Genomic DNA, 16569 nt, shown 5'->3' with positions numbered 1-16569 from the left:
GGAAGACTTTGTTTAAGACTTTTGCAGTAGGGGAGAGAAAATGAACTCAGCTCCGCTGAAAAAAAGGCAGGAGAATTTTTAAGTACTAGGAAGAGCTAGTGAAAAAGTACTGGTGGGCCTTCAAGGGGAGTTGGTCAGTGATGATTAGGCCCTCTGTGTTTGCTAATTGGTACTTATTGAAGTTAGGTTCCTACTTTCCCACACAGACTGGAAGTTAGTAAGGACCCTATTTTTCCCGATGATTTCATTTCAAAGGGATGGCTCCCAGGCCCTTGAGAAAGATATTTCTGGGTTGTAAAACTGGGTAGACATTGTGAGATTTATTTACATAAAAAAGGGAGAGAGAAAATATTTGTAATTTCAAGTTTTATAAAGTAAATGCTCTAAGAAAAGGAAAGCCGGAGAGACCTACAGTCTGGAAGAAATCTGTCTAACGTTTAGTCAAGCTGGGGGGAATATTAAGGCCAACTTGGTCACATGTGTATGTCTGTTATAAGCATAGCATGTGTATTTCACTTTTTGTCTTCTTAACTCTCTCTCTTACAGGCTGTAAACTCCTTTAAGACAGACTTTAAGACTAATTTGTCTTTGTTTCCATAGCATTCAGAAAACTGCTTGTTAGTAGTATGTCTGATTGATAGGTCCATCTCATGAATATCCATTCCACTGACATTCATTCATTTTAATAATTGTATGTGTCTATATGGTTCAAAAGTAATTCAGGGCAACTTGGTGTCCTTTTTCTAAATTATGTTTTAAAAATCAGTCTATGACATCCTATAAAGTACAAGAAATTTCTGTGGTATATTGTAATAAAGCGTTGAAAGAATCACTAACATATCCACAAAAATTTTGGTGGATGGTCTCCAAGAGATCTAGTTCCTCTGGCAAACTTCAAAGCAATTGTCTTTTTTTTTTCTTCTATCTTTCTCTCTGTTTTTTTTTTTTGCTATTACCATTTTTTTCTTTTTTTTCTTCCAGATCATAGCATGTAAATCATTACCACTTCATTAAGTAAATCCAAATATCTACGCTGATATCCTGTAACTTGTACTGTTAACTCTTTAATGTAGTCTCAGATCAGAATTTCCTGTGGACCGTATTTTCATATCAGTATCCTTTTTATCACTTATCAGCACTTCACCATTTACTTGGAATCATGGAACAGAACCTGGGCATGGTTCATTTAGTAAAGTCTTACTGAATATTTACTGAAATGTGTGGCTATGTGGATGTACACACAAAAGGGGTAGGAAACCTCTGTTGATAGGGAAGTTGATAGTCTGATGGAAGGTCTTAGCTTTATTTCTAAATTCTTGGTCTAAGTCTGGAATGGGCACTCAGATGAAGTTACTGAGTTGTATTCTTTTTGCTTAAAAAAGAACAGTCCTCTCTTCTAAACCAAGACAAGCTTTCCACTTTACCTGTCTTACTTAGAGGTCTCCAAGACACACTTCACACTTAACATTTCTCTCAAATCTGCTCCTGATCTAATGTTGCCGTACCACCATCTTATGTCATCTACTCAACGGCTTAGGACAGGTAGCTCAGGGTTTTCTTTGATTCCTTCATAGTCCTTATTCCTTACATCCAATCGTTGCCAAAATCCTGGTATTAAACCTCACAATTACATATCACATTGATCTTCTTACCTTCATTTCCCTGACTCCGTCCTAATCCAAGCACAATCGTTATGCAGCATCCACACAGTTGAGTTGTTTCTCTTTCTGCCACCTTTCAAAGACTTTGTTAGACTCGGTATAATTGTGCCCACTTGTTCACTATCTTTCCACTAGAAAAAATGCTCCAGACTGGCAAGCATTATATCTCTCTTGTCCATTGATGAATCACCAGAGCCATAATATTTGGCACATTATTAGCTTTTGAATAAATAGATAACAACTTGGAAGCTTAAATAGTGAATTATGACATCAAGTTCTTTAAAACACCTTATGTTTCTTCTGTTGAAATTGATTTTATTATACTTCCTCAATCAAGAGATGCAATTCCTTGAAAATTGTCTTTAGTACTTCCATATTTGGAAACATGAAATCGGTGATAAGAAAATGCAATTTATTTATTTACTAAATGTGTATCTGCTGAGCGTCATGTATAAGGTCTCTACAGGTCTGTACAAGGCTCCATCGAAGAAGTTATAATGTAGCAGAGGAGCCAATGCCTAGAATATATGAGAACAAAATAAATGCCTTTTGCACATTATTTAGGACATTTTTTCTTGTTTTTGTTATAAGTGACAAAATTCCAATCAAGGAGTATATGCAAAGTGAATAATATTGGTTTGTGTAAACATAATGGTGGCTGGTATCCGTGCTTGCCCGTGCAACTGTCTCTGACTCACCTGACACCTTATTCATTCAACCTTGCTTTCTTCACGAGACAGAAATTATGGCCCTACATTTGCCTCATTCCAGATACACAAGCAGAGGAGAAAAGATCCCAAGACCCACTCCCTGACCCCATACTCATTACGTGGCGCTGGGAAAAATCCCAGGAAGGACTCTGAATGGCCTGACTTGGGTCACTCACCTACCCATTGACCAATGACTGTGACTCCGCTGTGTTGTCACGGGGGTGAGTGAGGAAGTAGAGTTTGACAGACTTTTCTAGAAATACAGAATTGAAAGGAGGGGTGAGAGTTCCCCCTAAGTGATTTTGGTTATACAGTTACCAGAAAAAGAGAATCAAAATGAGAAAGAAAAAACCTGGAGACAGTTATCTACGTGGAGAAGTATATATGGAGTGCAATGAGAATTCAGAAGAGATTATTTCTTAGAAGAGGAATTCAGTGAAATATGAATGGGTCTTGAAATTATAAATGGACGAGAGTTTTCAGTGACTGAGAAGAGTATCTCAGTTGGGCAATACCAGCTCGAAAGTAGAAGAATTCACTGTATATACAGAAAAGAGAGCAGGGAGGTAGAGATAGAAGCCAGGTTGCAGAAGGAGGAAGACGGTAAAAGTGAGGTTGTGCCACCTTGTGGGAAAACTTGGAGAGCAGTTTGCAATTAATGCTTTAGTCCACACGAAATTGGACAAAAACATCAAAACCATCTTTAAAGAAATCAATCTTATAAATTTGTGAATTGAATTGGTTGACAGAGTAATGGAAGACATAACAAAATTATACCAACAATCTAGGTCAAAAGTCTTGAAGATACGAATGTAATGAGAATCATACCAAGATACAAGCATTACCTTGTATTAGACATGACTAAATATTAAATATGTCTAAAGTTATGTCTCCGTGATATACGAGTGCTTGTGCCACCTCCTTCTTTTTCCCCACTCTTGAAAACAGTGTTACTGCCCTACACAAACCAAGTGATGGATATAGGTATCCAGTTGGTACTTCTGTTAATAATGTGAAAAGAAACAACTGTCATGTACTCACAAGTAAGTAGTCTAATTTGGTGTTTTCTCAGGAAAGAAAACTTTCAAAAGGAGGAAAGTCTACTGCCAAATAACTCAGCACCTCCTGCAGAACCACAAGATGTGGAAGAAAGCCATTGAGGAGGAACAGCGGTTGGCAGGCGTAGAAGATCAGTCCCTAGACCAGACCCCCCAGCAGCATCCCCCAGAGCAGATCCAGGCCATCCGGGAAGAAGAGGAAGAGAAAGGGAAGCCGAGCGGAGAGGGGATCCCAGCTCCTGAGCCGAACCAGTGACGATGAATAGACCTGTCGGACTCTTTTCAAGCCAGCACAACACTTAGACACAACACTGTAGAGATACAAGAAGATCGGCAAATGGCTATTGCATTTTGGGGATTCTTCGTATCTTATTTGTTTATTTTTACAGTGAGGTACATTGTTAAAAACTCTTGCTCCAAGAAGCTTTCACGTTTGCAACACCAGCTTCTAAGGATTTTTTTTTTTTAAGGAAAAAATATACGTGTGTGTGTGTATAAGCTCTCACATAGATACATGTAAAACAGTCACACACATACACACATATACACACTGAAAGCCAGGATTACTGGCTCCACAATTTAGTAACATTCATATTAAGATATTTAGTGGTCACTGTGATACAACAAGTCGTAAATGAAAAAAATAAAGGAAAAGAAATCACAAAGGAAATGGTGTGGCTTAGCAGGGAAACAGTGCAGAGAATGTAGGTTATCAACTAAGGAGCTTCTGCTCTTAATACTGAAGGATGAAAATTCCAGAGCGTTATTTGAATTCTTATACATCCTGCCAACGTTGTGTGTGTGTGTGAGAGAGAGAGAGAGGATTGAAAGGGTATGTGTGTATGTATGTTTGTGTGTATGTAAAGAGAGATTTTTGTGGTTTTAGTAGCTCATAGAATAGCTGCAGCAGTGACTCAGCACATGTGAACAAACAGAAGGAATACTCTGGAGTGTGTCTCAGAGGCAGCCGTTCCAAACGCCTGCCTCCATTTAGCCTCAGTATAGGACCCTCTACCGAGAGGGTGTGGAAGGGCTGGGTGAGAGGGCCACCTTCTGGCAGTACTGCTCTGCACCACGTGGGGGCTCTCTATCACCAGCCTTAAACCTGGAAGGCACGCATTTCCCAGTCTGCTTGCCTAATGAATGTATAGAAGCTGTTTGTGCATCTGTCACTAACCTGAGATCAAATCGCCGTGGCAGGGGGCGGCATTCTTTATCCCGAAACACCGAGGAGGGAGCTGGAGTCAGGGCTTGTAATCAGGTCAGCGTTCTGAAAGAAAGGTTGCCAGAGAAGACCTGGGAAACTGCTCTCTCATCGCTGCAAAATGTGTGGCAGAAAAGGAAAAAACAAAGAAAGGCAAACAGAAACCCACAGAGGGATCTATAGCGAGAGTTGAAGGGGAAACATTTCCACACGGGGTTTGGTGTTCGTTGACGCAAGGAAAGCCTGATTTTTGACAACTGGTGAAGAGTGGCTTTGGGGAGGCCCGGGTTCCCCTGGCAGCCGTGTTGTGGTGCTCCACGTGCCGTGTGCAGGGATAGCTTCTGTCTGCACTCTGGCCCAATGCTGTGCTTCTTTGGGCAGGGAAGATTTTAGATGGACTTTTGGGGACTGGACCTATTATTGAAAGTCCTCTTTTTTTTTTTTTTTGGTTTGTTATCTACACTTGTTTATGCTGTGAGCCAAACCTCTATTTAAAAAGTTGATACTCACTTTCAATATTTTATTTTGTATTATTCTATTTGTCATGAATAGTTATCTTGATGTAAATACAAAGATTTGTTTCTGTAGATAGGAAATTCTTTTTTTTTTTAAAGGAAAAGGGAAACATTTTTATAAAGTTATATTTTAATCACCATTTTTATACATTGTAGCCATCTCTAAGCCCAGCAAGAGGGATAAGGCATTTGCATGGAAGTCTATGGACCGCCATTCATCTACCTATTCTAATATAAATGATAATCAGATATAGTTATTTTATGCCAATCAAATGAGGTTGCTGCAAAGAATGATTTTTCACTAGGAAGTATGGCTAACCTTTGGGTAACTTTTGGTTCCATGATTCCCAAAGAGAAGGACTCTCTTAACAAATACCAGATTTTTATATTCAGCATCCATACCTTCCCAGCTCTTTTTGGTTAAAACTCTTCCTTTCACATATTTATGGACCTGCTCATCATCTACACTGTCTTAACTTCTAAGTAAACCTTGATTGTGATTCCTACTTTTTATTTCCTCTGAAGGCATTGAAAAGAGTTACATTAAAAATGCCTTTGTTTCTCACAAGTGGATATTCTTCCCTTCCAAAGCAATGAATTTGCAATAATCCATGGCATTTTTCAGGTAAGGCAATGAGAACATATTCGAAAATAAACATGGTTTCAAGGCAAATTTCGCAGTAAGTAAGAAAGTATGCAAAGGATTAAATGGATGCAGAAATGTGAAAATGAGTTTTTTTTTTAGTTAGCATCAGGTCTTCATTGTTTAGGACTTGCAGAGTTGTTTTCCATTTTCTTGCATTGTCTTTGTGCCTCTATGTTTGCAAACATTACTGTTAGTCAAATACATTTCCCCAGTGAATGTATTCACTCCCTTCCCCTTGCAAATAAGAGGGAGAAAAGAAAAAGCATTTATATTCTCATACCTATTACTAATTACTTAACAAAACTAATATTTCTTTCTTTTCCCAATGCCATACATCTCTAAAATAAGTATGTGTCGAAAAATCTGGGTGTGAAACAAGTAGAAATGTCAGTGGAGCAATGATGTGTCCATAACTGTATATGGGCAGCTTCATCAAAGCTATATGGCTGCAAGCCAGGGCCTGACTGCCAGAAGAGAGGTCTTAGGAAACTGTTTAATATTGTTTGCTTGTTTTGTTTCAAAGTGCATGAAGTAATTGTGGCCAAAGCAGTTAGAACCTCTTCCTTCCAGAATGGTGTTCATCCTTCCAACCTGATTGATATTTTTCTTCAAAAATAAATTGCCCAGAGATTAAAGCTAAACATGTATTGAAATCAAGAAATAGAGACTTGTCAGGTGTGAGACATTCCTACACACCAGGACATCTCAAAGGATACCTCAGAGCATGAAAAGATATTTTCTGCTGGTGGTATTATCCCCCTTGTTGGTGACAGTAATGGTAATCGTGTTCACTTCCAACTCCAGAGCGTATTTCTGGGGGTGCCGGCATATTTGCTGTGATTTGCTCTACTTTTATATGAACCTATTTGTAGGTGCCATTAGATAAACTCAGGTCTTTCATCTGAGGGAATGTAGAGCCCATTTAGGGAAAAGGATATTTGTATAGACACACATCAAACCAATGGTAAGAAAGTTGGACCTGGGGACCTCGATACCAGCTGTTGCTCTCTGTTAAGGAAAAGGCCAGGGACACTGTGGGTGTCCTTGATGTCATTTCCAGCATGCAAATAGGATGTGTTTCCAGGTACCTGTCTAAGCCAACCTTCAGAACTTTGTTTCCTTGCTGAAAACACCACTTTAGTCTTTTTTTTTTAATTTATAAAACTACTTTTTTTGTCATTTATATGATACCTGGTTTTGCTCTCAGTAGGTGATGAAGACAGTAACTCCATCCAGGGATACATCTCTGTTGGTCTTCATCTGAAAAGTGAAGGAATTTCCTCATATTCTGTTTAAGAAAATATCTACTCCCTTAAAACAAAAATACCTAATTCTGTCTGCTGCATTTTGAAGGAATTTTGAACAAATCCTAACCACTGCAATCCCATTACAATGAAAGAAAAGGGATTGTGTGTCTTGGAGTCTGTTCATATTACATATGTGGATTGCAGTTTCCGTATGTCCCCTGGCTCTCATGATTTGCAGTTTCCTGATAGCCCCTGTCACTTTCCCAGAGAACTTTCTTTGAAGGTAAAAGCTGTGCAGAAGGCATGAGACCCAGGTCTATTTTTTGTTTAAATGACAGAAAAACATAAATTATTTTCTAAGTAATAAAGATATGAAAATTAACCTTGTAAATAAAGTCTAAAGTTTGAAATGACTGCCTTACAAAAGTGAACTATTTATGTGATGAACAACTGACTAATGAGAAGTGAATTATCAAAAAATCATTTCTACTCTGGGAGGTCTTTCTGGTGCTTCCATATCAGTATGGGGGTCTCCACTGTCCTTGGCATTTGCAATTTTTCTAAAATAATAATGAAAACTACAATAAGGGTCTCAGCATACTTCTGTCCTGACCCTGATTCCCACTTAATGATTTTCCTGGTTTATATGCCATTTTGAAAGTAAATAAAGATTCTCTTTATTCTACGGATTATCCGCTAATGTATGTGGGGAAAAAATATCAGTGAAATTTCAACTCCAGATAATCAAGAGCTAAAATATCTATACTTTGAAACCCAACTGAGTTTCTTTTCATTCATCTTTTCTCCTAAAAGGGAGCAAAATACTTTATGACCATTGTACTACGTCATTCATTTCTCTCATGATTTTCCCATGAGATAATATAATGACATTTGCCATTCCATTTTTCTAATCTGTTAACAAAATTTTACCTTTAGATTAGAAGACCGATTAGCCATCTCAGGGGAAAAGCATTCCAAAATTAAATTATTCTTAGAATTTCTAATCAGAGGGAAATATGCCAGTTTTAGGTCCTGTATTCATATCAGTTTGTTCCTTTAGAAAATAATCAAAATCTTACTGTAAATTTGATTGGGGAATGTATTAAACTATAAGCAGTCTTAAATAAACTACAAACCATGCATCAAAAACTTAAATTGAGGTTTGCATAAGTATTTATATGCTTCACACTAATGAGCCATGGTCAGAGAAGAACAAGAACATACTTTTTTCAGTCCACCATGGATATTAGGCAATTTGTGCTATGGCCTGACACATTTTATGTGTTAATATGATGCTGCTTTTACCCTACCTAATGGTGCTTTTATCTTACCTGAACCTGTTTTTATGTTCATGCTATCAAATCATTCTAACTGTAGGTTATTAAAAGAGTGAGAAAAATAATTGGGCATTTTGTTGCTAAATATGAAGATTGAGGCTTTAGTTGGTAGAACTCAATGTTAATCTGGTGATTCAAAAATATTGATCCAGTATAAATTATTTTAGTGCAGGTAAAACTATAACTGTATGGAATTATGTGTAGATGGGAAGCAAAATTAACTTGTGACATATGCTAAAGGATCTCAGAGGAATCCAGATTTTCTATCTAAAGCACATAGTTCTTCTCTGTATCATACTTTTAAGGTTGATTACCTTGATAGGCATTGGTATCCATGGATTTCTGTTTCCCTGTGGAGTTGTGAAACACAGAAGCCAAGCCTTCTTCCATTTGTCAAGAAATACTGAACATGCTCATGTTCAGAGAGATTTCCTCATTGCTTCCCATAAAAAAGTATTTTTTTAATCATATAAGCAATTTAACAAAAAGCTTCAAAGAAGGTAATATTAAATCATCATATGTAAGTAATATCAAGAATACTCAATTTTTTTAACCAAAGCTGTAAAAATTTTTAATTCAATTAAAATGAAACCCATAAAATGACATTCTGTGGTACAGAGATGCCAAATATTTTACTATAATCAAAACTAGAATTGTGTAACAGAAAATTAGAATATTTAATTATTTGTCTAATGTCCTTCCTGCCTCAAGGAGGAAAATATTTTATGAAAGGGCTAATAAATACATAAGATACATTTGATCCCAATAATTAAATTAGATTATAAGTATTCAAATTATAGTCTGAGTTCTCCTGAGTTATCCCAAGAAAAAGGAATGTATTATCCAAGAATTTGTCATGATTTACATTGTTTTAAAATAAATGGTCTATTCATGTAGGTTGTATCTTAGTCAACTCTAATACAGTTAACCCAGAATCTTCATTACTAAGAAAATTAAATCCTGCTAATCTTGACTTTCACAGATGAAGCACTGGCCAGTCAAAAAAAACCATACCCACTGCATTCATCTGCCAAGACTGATCAAATGGTAGGTTGGAAGTTGAAATTCATTCATAGAAAAGCAATACAGTATTTTTTAAGCTTTACTGTTTTAAATATACTTTCAGTGTCAAAGTACTTACTTCAAATGAAACAAACTGCCCCAGGGACAACTTCTTTTCCTCTTCAACAGAAAAAATCTAATTCATAGGAGAAAAGTGTGGCTTCTCTTTAATTTTACTTTTCTAACTCAAAATTAGTAAAGGCAAAATATTCAGAAATTCTCCTATACCGTCATAAGGAAAAATAATATCTTTTCCCTCAAATTGTGACTTGATATACTTAGTTCGAATGTGCAGCCCTTGGTACTAAACAGCTAAAAGAGAAGCAGAGCTCCAGATCGGGAATGTGCACTACATGCAACGTGAAGCGCGGTCCCAGGCGCCGCCTCATTCTTTGTGAGAAACCAATTTGGTTATCAGTTCATCTGGAGTAAAGGGACTTAGTGGTTCCATTATTTCAACCCTGACTTCCTTTATTATAAGCAGCACTGACACATGTTTTTCAATGTGAATTAACCCTTAGAGCTTGCATACTGCTGTTTGAATACCTTTCAAAGGGCAGGATTTTTTTTCTTTTTAATTCTAGTAATTACTCCCTATATAATTGCAAAACATTCAGATGACTTAATGTGAAATTAAAAGTAATTGTTAGAGACGTTTTCTTTGTGTGTATAACTTGATGGTTGATAGAATTTTCCATCACATTGCTTTTAAAAATGGATTATTTTATGACTGAAAAAACCCGTATTATGTTAGATGTTTTGTTTGAACTATTTATAAGCATAATCCAGTATTATAGTGTTGCTATCTTTAAATAATAACCCTAACATATCTATATATTTACCTGTTAGTGGAGTTTAAATAGCTTGACTTTTAGTATACATTTGTTCATTACTTTAGAAAATTACTGTTTTTTAATACTCTGTAAAATATTTGCATGGGCTTTTTACCATATGTCTGCTCAACTGGTGGCTTGCTTTGTTTTGTTTTTCCATTTATGAGTGTCAGTTCGTTTATTAATATATTCTCACAGAAGAACACATGCCATTTTCATTTCAACAAGGACAATTTGTTAGTTGATAAGCCCTGGAAATAAATATCACTGAACACACCCACCCCCTGGTATTCTTCCTAAAGATTTTTATCATGCGAATCACAAAATGAAAATTGGTGCTTTTATAAATATTCTGAAACTCTCAGTGTAAAATATTGAAAATAAGATTCTTCCTGGTTTTCTCTTATGATATTAGGATATGCAACTGAAAGAAGTTTAATTTCAGTCTGAAATGTTTTTGATTTGCATTGCTTTGGTTAATTAGATTTGTTCTTTGGTGTTAAAATAGATTCTGTTTCTGAAGGAACAATTGCTCTGATGGGTCATTATCTCTTCCTGACCCCCCCCCAAAAAAAAACTGCCATTGGAAAGTTGAAATCAGCACGTCGCAAATATTTGACTTTGCAGGATATTTGCAAACCAGAGTGTATTGGATTAATTGAATTTAATATTTCTAAAAAGCAATATTTTTAAGTATCTACCAACCAAAGTAACAGTGTAGGGGATGTCCTTTGCACATGACAATTTTTAACAATGTTGTTAATTCTCACCACTCTTAACAACTGAATATGTTTATTAGTGAATAACTTTACAAGTTTATCAACTTTTAGAAACCCAAGAGTGAAGCATTGGACCTAAGTGATCATTTGCAGTGGAAATAAATCTTGTCCTCTCACCTGTTTATTGCACTTAATATATGTAGCAATACTTTGTTTTATCCTATCACATATATTTGTTAAGTGACTCAGTTAATGGTGATAAATGTTTTGTAAAAAGTAGAATCTGTACAGAAAAAAAAATTAGATGAATTGTATTTATTTTTTATTATTTTTTAGCTTAGACACTATAATGATGCTCCTTTTTTGCCAGAATTACTGGAAGTGCCTCTTGATTTTATATATATATATATACATATATATATTAATGTTACAGTAAATATATACTCAAAATTATTAGAATTGTGTCACAGATGATCAATGTGGATGTTACAATGTGAAGATAATGTATAATATAAATATAATTCTGTGGTATCATGCTTGATGTAGTTATTTGTACCACCCAAGTCTTTCACTCAGTTTTGAAACCATCATTTAATGACTTGTACCCAGCTTACACTATAACGAGACATCTATTGACCTTCCTGTAATTTACAAGGACTTCTGCAGGCTTCTAGTCCCATGGTCACATCTGTTCCTGTCACTGAGTTCTTAGCTGCATTAATCTTCACCTACTTTTCTGTAGCTAAACTGTGCCCTTTCTCTCATTGAATAGTTAAGACCTAAATAAAGATACCGATATTTCTGGCACTAACTTTCAGAGTTCTATAAAATACGTACTGCTGCTATTTATCTGATTATGCTATAATTTATCCCACAAAGATTGTCTATAGGTGCCTGGTATATGGGATATTTAGTTGTACAGACTTAGAATTATTTAAGTTCTGCATGTTTCTGACAAGCATTAGAAAACTTTGAATAATTAAAAACATCTCAGAGTGTTTTAATTAATTCAAATGTAGTCCTCAGAAACAAAAGAAAAGAATGATTTTTTTTTAACCCAAAGTTCCCAAGGAATTAATTCTTCAATATGCATATATTGGTTTCTTCATTATCTATGAGACAAAAATCCCAACGCCTAAGCCTGGCATATGCAAAGCTCCCTTCACTCTGACCCAAAACTTACCCCCATCAAAGGAACCAGCCTTTTATCATTGGTATGTCTATCTCTTAGGCAAATTATATCAGTGGAGTATTTACACGGTGTATACAGACATACATTTTCTTTCTGCCTTTATATGCACACACACTCCTTCTCCTGGGCTTTCCTCTAGTGGTGATGCTCGGTCCTTGGTGGAAGAGAGGCATGTAGCTGGGTAACCCAGTGTGAGCTCTAATCTCTTTCCTGCAATTACGTAAAGACAAATTTCATTTACATGGTAGGGCAAGACAGGTGATGATAGGTAAATTCTAGTGGAACCTGACACCAGGCCAGAGAAAAGGGATGGCCACAGCCACTGCCTGAAATAGAAAAGCTCAGAGGTTGGATAGACCTTAGTTTCGCTGATCCACACTTGGTCCAGTTCTACCAATCACCCTATGCCCACTGAACCATGTGATGTGGAACTTGGGTTGTGGGTACCACCTATGACGGATGAAGATAAAAAACAAATCAGTTCTTAAATGATTTGAAACCCCTCTACTTGTTAGGGTAGATTTAAGCCACAGACTTGCTTATTTTAGTCCTGGAGCTGCCTTATGTCCTGCTCATTCTTTCTGACATCATTGCTGGCTTAAGAAAGGAGCCCCAGGTTCACCTCTGCTGAAATCTCTGAGATCTGAAGAATTGTTGAGCTCCCCACACAGTCTGGAATCCTGGCTACTGGGACCAGACAGGAGTGGGTGGGCGCAGGGGGAAGGTATGCGTTTGCTTTTTAGTTGGCGCACAGGAGATGCAAGGCCTGTTTGCTCCATTGTCAATCTGACTGGCTATTCCCTGCCAGAAGCCTAAGGTGAATTCACTGAAGTCCTGGTCTTTAGGGACTTAGAAATAGTTTTAAATGATGTATTAGTTTTCTATTTTTGCCATAATAAAATGCCATAAACTTGGTGACTTCAGACAATGCAAATGTATTAGTTCGTAGCTCTGTCAGTCAGAAATCCAGGTGGGTGTGGCTGGGCTTCCTGCTTCAGTTCCCTCCCAAGACTGAAGTCAAGTGTTTGCCAGGGGGGTTCTTCTCTGAAGTCTCTAGAATACGCTTCTAAATTCACTCAGGTTGTTGGCAGAACACGGTTCCTGGTATTTATATGGCACCACTTCCTTGGGTGTCCTCTGAGAACCTCTCTCAGCTCCTTAAGGCCCCCTCAATTTCTCCTGGCATTACGCCTCCCCACCCACATCTTCACACCAGCAATGGCACAGGATCCTTCTTAAACTTTGAAACTTTCAGATTTCTGCTGCTGCTGTATCCTTTCTATCTCCAGTTGGAGAAAGCTCTCTGTTTTTGAGAGCTCCTGTGATTATATTGTGCCCAAATAATCCAAGATAATCTCCTTACTTTAAGGTCTTTAACAGCAATTGCATATGAAAGGTCTCTTTGGCCATGGAACTTAACAAATTGGCAGTGTGCTGGGGAATAGGAGATAGACATCTTTGGGGGATAGAATTCTGTCTTTCGTAATCATACAGAGGATGGATGAGGAACATAGTGAAAATAATGAAGGCCTATGGGTCACACCATTGTTTCACATAATAGAAGCTCACGCCCATAATTAAATTTGAGGGGAAGATGCAGAGATTTCTCATATACATCCTACCACACACTCAGCCTTCCCCATTAGGAAAATTCCTGTCAGAGTGGTAAATTTGTTACAAACCCACATTGACTCATAATCACCCATGTTTGTAGTTTACCTTAGGGCTTACTCTTAGTTTATACATTCTATGGGTTTGGAGAAATACATAATGACATGCATCCACTATTATGGTATCAGAGTATTTTCACTGTCCTAAAAATCCTCTGTGCTCTGCCTGTCCACCCCTAACCCACCCTGACCCTTGGCAACCATTGATCTTACTGTCTCCATAATCTTGCCTTTTCCAGGATGCCACGCAGTTGTGATCCTACAGGATGTGGCCTTTTCAAATCGGTTTTTTTCATGTAGTAATATGTATTTAAAGTTCCTCCATGTCTTTTTATGGGTGGATAGCTCATTTCTTTATAGTGCTGAATAAAATTTCATGGTTTGGATTAACCGCAGTTTATCCCATTACCTACTGAAGGACATGGTGATTGCTTCCAGGTTTCAGCGATTGGGAATAAAGCTGCTATAAACATCTGTGTGCAGGTTTTTGAGTGGACATAAGTATTCAACTCCTTTGGGTAACACTAAGAAAAGGGATTGTTGGATGACAGGGGAAGAGTGTGTGTGGTTTTGTAAGAAACCACCAAAGTCTCTTTCAAAGTGTCTTTATTACTTTGCATTCCCACTGGCAACGAATAAGAGTCCTTTTGCTCTACATCCTTCTCAGCATTTGATACTGCTGTGCTCTGGATTTTGGCCATTCTAGTCGGTGTGTATGTGTATCTTATTGTCATTTTGATTTGCATTTCCCTGATGAGACATAATATGGCACATATTTTTGTATTCTTATTTGCCATCTGTATATCTTATTTGGTAAGGTGTCAATTAAGGTCTTTGGCCCATTGTTCTTATGATATTTTTCATTTTGGATTCTGCTGGTTGAATTTTTATAGTGTCACTTAACATGTTTTTTTCCCTGTATTTCTTATGAACTGGCATTTAGATCTTGACAGACACTTGATATTACTTGTTTTGTTTGAAACTAAGGAGGAGGGCTAGTTCAAAAGTGATAGTTCAAGGTTCTAACTTCATCAAGATGTTCAGAATGGCTGCTTTTATTTATTTTTTTGATATTATTGGTCATTGATGACCATTCTCTGGATTCATTAATTCATTACAGGTTTGAAATTATGGTATTTTAATTCTCCCATCCCTTTTTGTTTATTACTTAGAATACTTCTATAGGAAGAAATTTATCTTTATACTTCAATAATTCTAATGAACATATTGAATAGAAAAGGTAGAAAAAATGCAATTTCCCATCTACCTACCAGTTTTAAATGTATTGAAGTGGTTCCTTAGAAGCAGCCCAAGTTGACAGCATGATATTTTTGTAGTGTTATTATGAATTCATGAATTTAAACATTCTATATGTTTCCACCATTATAATTACTATTGTTGATACTCAGAATTTCCTGTATTTGACTAGAGAGTTTGTTTAAGTTGGCTCCTCGGTCCTTTTGGCGCACTCTAGTCTTCATGGCCTCCTTAATTTTTGGTGTGACAAGTTATTCCAGGCCCATCTTTAATCCTCAGGCCTGGTAACAGTCACATATCAAGAAGTCTGTTCCTTTTTTGTAATATTTATAGATCCCAATTCAGTGCTAGTTGCATTTATTGCTACATGGTTGATCTTTGTTTCTAGACCTTTCCAGCATAGAAAGCTAGGATATGTATGATACATAATATATAGTAGGAGATATATATGTATATTATTCAGACTAAACACTCCTAATTCAAATTTAGGACTACAGAGTTTTTCTTAACTTCATTTATTTTGTATTATAGATGGCACTTTAAGTCATGAGACTGGATGAGGGCATAAGGGAATAAGTATAGAAAGAGCAAAGAAGGTATGCCAAGGATCGAGCTGTGTAGTATTTCAGCAGTGAAGACTAAGCAGAAATGACCACTGAGGCAGGAAGAAAGCTAATAAAGGAGTATGGGGTTCTGAAAACCAAACAAGGAAAATGGAGCAAAGACACGGGCACAATCAAGGGTATCCAGTTCTGCTAATAGATCAGTCAAATAGATGTCTAGAAATTGATCACTGGATTTATTAATGTGAAGGTCTTTGATGTGATTGATGAAGGTAGTTGTGATAGAGTCATGGAGGCAAAAAAACTAGGGCTTGTGGGAAAAGAATTGGAGAAGTGAAAGTTTTTGATAGGAGTGATAAGTGGAAGTTCAGAAACATGGACCATACATACATCCCCAGGAACAGAAGGGAAGACAGGTAGTAGGAATACACATGTAAATGGAAAGTAAATGTAGTGAGGGCAGGTTGTTAACATTTCTCTCCTGATTTTTTTCTATTCAGTGAATTCCCTAAGCAAAGTGAGTCATCAGCTGATAATGAAAGCTGAGAAGGAAATGTTGGAGATTTGAGTAGAAAGTCATTCAGAGGAGACAAGAGTGGTTGAGTTATTAAAAGGCGTTACATTTAACAATGCTTCTAAGGTCTAATGGGGTCAGTGGTCATAAGTTTAAAATATGCCCAGAGGGTATGTTAATGAGTTTTTCAACTATATAAAATTGTGTGGAAGAAAACCAAGTAGACAGCAAGTTGGATTGAACCCAACCATGGTTTTCTAGGAAGAAGAAATGGACAGATGACAAGGGAACTGAGGTGGTACAGAAGTGAAGATTAAAACAATTGCATGAAACTCAAATTACATAAGGAGGGAAATGAGAATGTGAGTGTTATGTGTTGAA

At 36.9% G+C, this 16569-nt stretch overlaps 1 protein-coding gene across 3 annotated transcripts in view; it reads left to right on the top strand.

Moving 5' to 3' along the window:
• Positions 1-11528, top strand: part of PDE3A (phosphodiesterase 3A) — a 305023-nt gene extending 293495 nt beyond the window's left edge. For all 3 annotated transcript variants that reach the window (XM_037020355.2, XM_037020352.2, XM_073223613.1), the window contains one exon: positions 3444-11528. In XM_037020355.2, coding sequence (XP_036876250.1) covers positions 3444-3685 — 242 coding nt within the window. In that variant the 3' untranslated portion in view covers positions 3686-11528. The remainder of the gene's footprint in view (positions 1-3443) is intronic.
• Positions 11529-16569: the final 5041 nt, after the last annotated feature.

The sequence above is a fragment of the Manis javanica genome, chromosome 15, assembly GCF_040802235.1.
Source record: "Manis javanica isolate MJ-LG chromosome 15, MJ_LKY, whole genome shotgun sequence".
In the NCBI taxonomy this organism is placed as follows: domain Eukaryota; kingdom Metazoa; phylum Chordata; class Mammalia; order Pholidota; family Manidae; genus Manis; species Manis javanica.
This window is presented reverse-complemented; position numbering and strand designations above follow the sequence as displayed.